General features: G+C 41.3%; 1 protein-coding gene across 1 annotated transcript; it reads left to right on the top strand.

The window, feature by feature from the left end:
• Positions 1-4,438: 4,438 nt before the first annotated feature.
• Positions 4,439-7,537, top strand: LOC124143055. Its single transcript, XM_046511851.2, has 2 exons — positions 4,439-4,745; positions 7,100-7,537. Exons 1-2 carry the CDS (start codon positions 4,493-4,495, stop codon positions 7,486-7,488), a joined length of 642 nt encoding a protein of 213 aa, XP_046367807.2. The 5' UTR covers positions 4,439-4,492; the 3' UTR covers positions 7,489-7,537.
• The last annotated feature ends 1,241 nt before the right edge of the window (positions 7,538-8,778 follow it).

Genomic DNA, 8,778 nt, shown 5'->3' with positions numbered 1-8,778 from the left:
GCTATTTTCCGTCAGTCTGTAACACAAGATTGTCACCCTTTTAAAAAAAAGAAAACCATAAATAGGTGGGAAGAGTAGGGCATGTATAACTAATACCGTCATTATACAGTACTTGAACAAAGCACAGAACATTGTTTACATTGGCTTGAAGGGGATTTGTGTCTCAGAAAAGCATCCACTTGTTGAGATGGCTTGTGTAATGAGCATGTGTGGCCTATCTCCAAGACTGTATGATGATGTCTAGAATTTTCTCAGAATGTTTGGCAGTGGTAGGGCTTCCTGTATTTTCTAAAGGACATGCCATTGGAAAAATCCGTCTCCTCAAGGGATGCAGATCACCGTTTTGAGGTAGAATCAGAATATCCATTCTCCGTGGCAGAATCCTCGGGCAGTCCATCACCATAGTCACATGTAGCGTACACCAGGGCTAAGTTGGCCAGTTGGGTGCAATCAGGACCGCTTCTTACTGTGGCTCATGCACAACAGTAACTGTTTGTCGAGCCCTGGCCTTATTTTGTATCCACCACACAAGATCATTCCTCATTACAGAGGTGACACACATTTTGGCTCATAAGTTGCCTTTTGCTAATTTCAAGGCCGAGATTTAAGCATTAATAAATTTCTGTAGTATAATGGTCCAAATGTCACCCCTTGAAAACTGCTAACGAGCATGCCAACAACATGTGCGACTTCCTGAACGGTGGCTCTGGTTTTAGTCTGAAGCTCTGAGCAGGCATTGTGAAGAGCAAATGCCTTCCTCTCTCAGTACGTCCAACTGTCATGTCAGTGAATTCAGACTCAATCCCCGAAATTCAATATCTTGAGATGGAATTCATTTGACTATCCGAGTGGATAATGAACACCAGCTCTTGCAACTGTGAAGTTGTCACAGACACATTGTCAGAGCATTCCTCAGTAAAGCAGTAGGGAACTACTGTGCAGTCTCTGTTGTACTGCTGAAGCTAGTAAATCCATACTGTGCCCATACTGGATGTTTTTGTTAAACTCATAAATATTTAGAATGAGCCAGTAAGAGTTATTCCTCTATGTCCATGCAAATGTGGAGGATACACATTCTCCCTCACACGGAACAGCCTCGACTGTTTCCTCTTTGTCAAGATGTTTCAGTGTCTATGGCCAATTCCTCACTTGCAAGGGTGCGGTGGGGTAGCCTTGTGGTTAAAGTGTTCGCTCGTCATGCCAAAGACCCTGGTCCGATTCCCATGGGTACCATGTGCGAAGCCCATTTCTGGTGTCCCCCCGCCATGATATTGCTGGAATATTGCTGAAAACCATACTCACTCACTCACTCACTCACTTGTTTCAAATTTATTGGATATCTCAAGTTGTTTCACCCATTCTAAACGGTAACAAAGATACCGTTTCACATATAGGCAAATATTAGTTTTAAATCTGGCTGTTAATTAGGTATTAATAGGGATGTATTTTACAAGGCTATCATATCTGATCTCAAAAGTTAGGTATTGTCTATGGTTATACATTGTAACTATGTTTGAGTATTCTAAAAACAGAAGCTTATATGATGGGGTGATTTTCGGATGAAAAATAATTTAATTGTATTTCCGAGACAAAAGTTTGATTAGATGTTATATTTGTAATAATTCCCTTATGTTGAAATATTCTGAATCTCTGGTGTGTAGGGTTGATTTGGGTCGGCCATCCAGGAACATAGAGTTGAGGCCTGCCTCGCCTATTGTTTCGAAACGGCCCAGGCTTCCTCCAGATGTAGTTTGTTTTGCATAGTCTTGAGGCTGAGGGGGAGGACTCATATATTTTGGAGAAGATAATTGATTCGCGAGATAATATAATACAATTTAAACGTAGATCTACGTTGTAGGCTATTTGATCAGCTGGTTAAAGACAGACCTCAATATGAAATTTTTAACAAAACTCGGGTAATCATGGTAATCAGAGGTTTTCGTTTTGTCCAACCTGCAAGGCGTTTATATTTTAATTTGCTGTAGTCGCCCCATCTAAGTTTAATTTCTCAACATCAATTATTGTTGTTTCTTCCTTTATAGGCATTGTTGGAGGAGGGGAGAGGAGGTGGAGGAGGGAGAAGGAGGTTTTTTTTGGTTGTTGTTGGTAGGCAAAGCAATGATGAAAGCGTTCTTTTGGGAGAGTGGGGTGGCCCCGAAAAGGGCCGTTGGAAAAATACTGGAAACAAACTGGACAAGGCTGGTCTCTGTTTTACATTACTTTCCTTGATCGCGATACTAGATAATAATACGGTCCACTCCAACAGTCGGGTACGTCAATTCCGCGTTGTATAGGTCGTTGTAATGCAGCAATAGCCTGAGACTTGTTCTTTAACCAGTGCGGGCTCTGCGATAAAATCGTCTCCGATTCATCAGGTGGGTAGGCCACTACTGTCCACGAATAGACTTTACTCATCCGAGGACATTGTTGACTGTTGCTCTGGCACTTCATACAGGTGTATCGAGACGACATGGTTGATCTCTCATTCAGTGCTAGGATTGTGACGGTGTGCTTGGCTTCGCTCTTTTTTTTTATAGAAGCGGTACTGAAACCCTGCTACCTGATTGGTCGAAAACGTAGCGCTGATTGGTCCGTTCCGGCGCCTGGTCTGAGCCTCGGTTTTTCCAACCGGACAGACCCTTGTGATGGGTGTACAGTCAGTCTTACAGGGATGTACAGACAGTCTTTCAGGGATGTACAGTCAGTCTTACAGGGGTGTACAGTCAGTCTTATAGGGGTGTACAGTGACTCTAAAGGGGTGTACAGACTGTCTTAATGGTGTACAGTCGGTCTTAGAGGGGTGTACAGTCAGTCTTATAGGGGTGTACAGTCAGCCTTACAGGGATGTACAGACAGTCTTAAGGGTGTACAGTCAGTCTTACAAGGTGTACAGTCAGTCTAATAGGGGTATTCAGGAATCCATCACGTCAGCCATGTTGGTGGTCAAACCGCGTCTTTCTGTCTGTGGCCGTTGCCTTGTTCATTCCCTCTTCCACAAGTTCAATCGGGTATCCACGGGATTGTAGATATGATTTTAGTTCTGCAAGTCGTATGTCCCTTGTAGACACATTTGACACAATCATGCAGATGGAATGCTTCTTTTTGTATGACTCGGGTGACAAGATGAAAGATGTAGATACTGTTTGGTATAAGTAGGCTAAAAAGTATAGATCTGTCTCTAGATCACGTCCACATAGTTTAAAATGTTATAAAGCTTGCATCTGGTTCCTTTGGCTATACTTGTGTGGGGCTTGCTTGGGAAAAGGTGATGTTGTCGGATAGGTGGTGTTTGTCGAAGGATGTTGGTCAAGAGCTGGCAGCTAATTTTGTTGGAAGATTTCAAGCAGTTTGTGCGTTCTGAGATTAAGACTTATTTGAATGAACAGAAGGTGGATCAGTTACAAATATCTGCAACCTTGACAGATAATTCCTCGGTTACTCACAGGAATAACTTTAGGAATGGTCATGGTACTTCCAGGTCAGGTCAGTCGGGTAATTCAGGTCAGAATTGGTCAGCTACTTCTGTTCAGACGGGTTCGATTACTATCAATTCAGGTAGTTCGTTCCCTAGGAAGTCAGATACCTTAGTTGGTTTGAAACAGAATCCAGGTTTGTCGTCAGGTGTTGTATGTAAATATTGACACAAGGCAGTTCATCTGATTTCAACGTGTCGTATACTCAAAGCCAAATGATGATCACAAACCACTCCCCATGCTTTTGTCCCAGTGTAACTGAGGATGAGTATGCGAGTGTCTCCTGCTGTTAGGGAGGAGTAATTAACCTTAATTTTCAAAAGGTCTGGCATTGCTTCAACTGGATAAATCAACATTATGGCCAATTACTTTTCTGAGGGACACGGGGACACTCAATTCGTTACTTTGGATGGCGTCCTCTAGTTTGGGTAGTGGTTTCAATAGAGGGAGTTACTGGTGTGTTAGATGTTTGTGTCAATTACTACTTACCCGATAAAATAAAAGCTAAGAAGCAAGGTTTTACCACCGTAGTTTATCAGTACTAAGAATGAGTTTTCCATTCAGAAAACAACGCGATCTTAGCGCTAAGATGATCGTAACTCCCATACCTTAACAAAGACTTACCACACTCGTAGCGCTAAGGTTATTTTGAACAACAGCACCCAGGTCTCTTATTACCGCTGAGCCTCATGTTCTGTTGGAAGCTTGTTCAAAGGATGAGGGTCATTGCGCTTATTATAGGGAATACGTTACTTTAGTCAACATTATTAAGACCTGAGACTGTCCTCCTTCAGTTTTGTCCTCTGTATCATGTGACATTTACCTCACAGTTAACAAGAAACGTTTCCTAAAAACATGAAACGCGGTGTGATTCACAGAATGCAATTACCTTCGGCTTGAAATGTTTCGAAATGCGAACACCGCCGCCAACGCTCCATAGTTCTTTTTCGTCTGCGTTTTCCTAAGTGTCGTCTGCTTCATTTGAGAAGAAGACGCGGAGGGTAGCGGATGATGCGATCATGTCTCAGACTGTAAAAGCTACAATTTTACTATTAACCTGTTTGGGCTTTGTCTTGCAAGCACTGGCAGTGGACAGTGACAAATGTGTGCAAAGCTTTCTCAACGACGCCGGCGACCTTAACCCTGAGCGTTTCCAAGGTTACTGGTACGCCAGGTACTCTTACCTCCCGTACCGTCCAGGGTTCCGCGCCATGGATGCTCAGTCCATCTATGTGTACATGCCAGGATCCAGGCGGTGGAACATAGCAGCGGGTGAGTAGGCTTGACGCAGTAGTATTCAAAACTGGATACTTACGCTGACAGATCCATCACACGACATCTGTGGAGGTGACACTGTTTTCCTGAGAACTAGCATGGGGTTTAATGTTCAAATCCAACAAAGAAGTTTCTGTTTTAAACTTATTTCTCTTATAAAACATTTTCATTTGTTTTCAGTTTTAGCATTTTGTTATTTTCTCACGAGTTGATTTCAAGATGGTCATCAAGGTAATCATCTAAATTGATAAATAGTAGTTGTTAATAATTATGAAGAAAAATCTGGTATAACAAATTTCTCATTCTCATGTCTTGATGATATATCAAATATCAAAAGACACGTGTGGGATCGACTGTATACCAACCCTCTGGGCAACACGTTTTGCAGATAATCAATAAGTATTTGGGTTAAATGACGCTTTCGACAGTATTTCAGTCATAGGAAGGAATGCACGCTTATTGTTTGGGGAAAAGACCAAAGTGGCGCAGATGGCGAACGTCGACCGCTTTGATTAACTCAACGAACACAAGTCTTGTATGCTGACGTGTATGCAGCTATCGATATATACACTTGAGTTTTAAATGAGCTTGGATGTTATCAAATAAGAAAAGTATATTCTTTTACAAATATTGCTTTTGTACAAGATCAAAACATGATGCATGATCCCTGTTCTATTCTGTATATACATACTAAAGATGAAAGGTAAATAACAAAGCAAAATAAGACCATTTCCGTTGGTACACGTCGTCGTTTGAACCTCATGGTGGTGATCACAATACCAACTGCACCTTGGCTGCATTGAACGGTGACGTGTGATGAAGTGAAGTGGGTCTTAACGTCGCACTCATATCGAGACGAGGGTGTGTTGCTGCTTGTAGTAGTGCTGTTTCTGTAGTGTTAACCCACCATGCCCAGCTTAACATTAATACCCAACCCAGACACATTATACTGACTCCGAGCCGACCACTCATTTCTATCCCTTTAATATCAAGTACCTTCTGTTAATGTCGTTTGGTATCGGGCGGCCAGGGGGTCGACCCACCGATCTTCCGGGCTTAAACGATTTGTGTTTGTTTGTTTGTTGTTTAACACCACACTCTATATGACAACGGTCTGAAAATAATCGAGTCTAAACCTGACAATCCAGTGATTGACCTCGATTCACGCAATTGGGATACGATAACATGCATCAACCAAGTCAGCGAGCCTGACCACCCGATCCCGTTAGTCGCCTCTCACGACAAGCATAGTCGCCTTTTACGTATAGAAACAAATACGATTTGTAACTGGTAGGATTAGGAAAATGTACACCTTTGAAAAAATGGATGATTTAGAGACGATAGTGTAACATGTACCGTTCCGGATCGGGTGGTCGGGCTTGGTTGATGCATGTCATCTTAACCTTATTGCGTAAATCATTACTCATGATGTCAATAACTGGATTGCCTGATCCAACGTCGAATATTTACAGACCGTGATATAGCTGGGATATGGCTCTGTGCAGAGTCAAACATCAAACAATCAATTAGTATGCCTTTAAGAGTTAATACTCAACAAGGAAAACATTATTATAATTATTCATCATGGACATATGGGATATCGTATACTTTAAAATAGCAATACATTCATCAAGGACATATGGGATATCGTATACTTTAAAATAGAAATATATTCATCATGGACATATGGGATATCGTATACTTTAAAACAGCGATACATTCATAATGGACATATTGGATATCGTATGCTTTAAAATAGCAATACATTCATCATGGACATATGGGATATCGTATACTTTAAAATAGCAATACATTCATCATGGACATATTGGATATCGTATACTTTAAAATAGCAATACATTCATAATGGACATATGGGATATCGTAAACTTTAAAATAGCAATACGTTCATCATGGACATATGGGATATCGTATGCCTTAAAACAGCGATACATTCATCATGGACATATTGGATATCGTATACTTTAAAATAGCAATACATTCATCATGGACATATTGGATATCGTAAACTTTAAAATAGCAATACGTTCATCATGGACATATGGGATATCATATGCTTTAAAACAGCGATACATTCATAATGGACATATGGGATATGGTATACTTTAAAATAGCAATACATTCATCATGGAAATATGGGATATCGTATACTTTAAAATAGCAATACATTCATCATGGAAATATGGGATATCGTATGCTTTAAAATAGCAATACATTCATCATGGACATATGGGATATGGTATACTTTAAAATAGCAATACATAGCATTCAAGGTTACACAATGCATGTTCACATGTACTGAATGTCAGTATTTGATTTCCGTTTCCCAGGTTTGAGTATCATTGATGGACTGTGTTACCGACGCGTTGTCAACGTCACTGTCGACAGCCCGGGTACCCGGCTGTTCAAGGAGTTTACCTATTTCCACCACGTCGTTGCCACAGACTACGACAATTACGCTGTGGTCCTCTTCTGCTGGGGGGTCAACCTCGCCGGCAAATGTGAATACGGAGACATTCAAACCATCGTCCTCACCCGTTCCCCTCAAGACCTTAGGAAGACTAACGTCTGGGGGAAGGTCACCGCCGACGTCGAAGACTGCGCAGACCCATCACAGTTAACAGATGTTCTCCAAGAAAACATCTGCGCATGTCGGGATCCCGATGATTTCACCCTGGGGGTGGGAAGCACGTGCCCTGACAGAGTGCCAACTGTTTAAAACATATCCCTGTCTTTGCATGAATTTGTATTATCATAAATAAAGTTTTTGCTCCTTGATTGATCCTGATCAAATACGTGTTTGAACGTCAAATGGTTGGTTGGTTGTTTGGTTGGTTGGTTATTTAACGCCGCATTCAGCAATATTCCAGCTATATGACAGCGGTCTGTAAATAATCGAGTCTAAACCAGACAGTCCAGTGATTAATATCATGAGCATCGATAAACGCAATTGGGATCGATGACATGCATCAACCAAGTCAGCGAGCCTGACCACCCGATCCCGTTAGTCGCCTTTTACGACAAGCATGAATTGCTGAAGACCTATTCAACCCCGGAATCTTCACGGGTTGAACGTCAAATGGCACCATTCATTTGGATACAGTCATTTCTCCGTGTCTCTGATATATAAACTTTGTGATATATGTAGCAACCTACAACAGTACATTGGGGTTCTGAGTTCAGATCAAAGAGAAAGATGAGTGAGTGAGTGAGTGAGTGAGTGAGTGAGTGAGTGAGTGAGTGAGTGGAGGATTAACGCAATTTCAAAAATCGATTCAGGTGTTTACCGGATTGCTAGCAATAAAGGTACGAGTGTGTGTTTGTTGTTTAACGCCGCACCTAACAGTATTATGACGGCGGTCTGTAAATAATCGAGTCTGGACCAGACAATCCATCCACTGACATCATTGGCATCGACCTACATAACTTGGATAAAAGTCATGCACCAACAAAGTTGGTTAATGGTCAACATGGGTTAGTCATCTGGATCTTCACGAGGCAGGTACGAGCGACAATGGCACATCTGTGAATGTGCTGGTGGGATGTGGGAATAAGGCCTGATCTGGCCAGGAAATATTGAAGTTCACAGACTAAGATGTTGTTTATTTCGTCAGAATGTAGGTCATCGGTCAAATACACAACATGCAATTGGGAAGAGAATATTTGTATGTCAACTTCTTTATTATGAGGAACACAACGTTTCGGAGTATATGCTTACGCCTTCATCAGGTGAATGGTCCAACTGTGCACAGTAAACACGTGATGTACAGAACAAATTTAAGAAATACAGCACATAGTTTGGTTTTATCCAAAGATTATTGGCATGATAAATGGATGTAGCAGGATTTTTAATTAACTTTACATTAGATGTATATAGTAACGAATTATACTTAAACAGTGTTGGGTGAATAACGATTTAGTTTGGGACATGTCTTTCTCGTTACGTATTGTATGTAGAACACAAATCAATATATTCCCCCACCAACACATTAGTATTGCAGTACAGGCA

Source organism: Haliotis rufescens, unplaced genomic scaffold (assembly GCF_023055435.1).
Source record: "Haliotis rufescens isolate VD_foot unplaced genomic scaffold, xgHalRufe1.0.p SCAF_4, whole genome shotgun sequence".
Taxonomy (NCBI): domain Eukaryota; kingdom Metazoa; phylum Mollusca; class Gastropoda; order Lepetellida; family Haliotidae; genus Haliotis; species Haliotis rufescens.
Note: the sequence above shows the minus strand (reverse complement) of the source record. Positions and strands in the feature narration are given on the sequence as shown.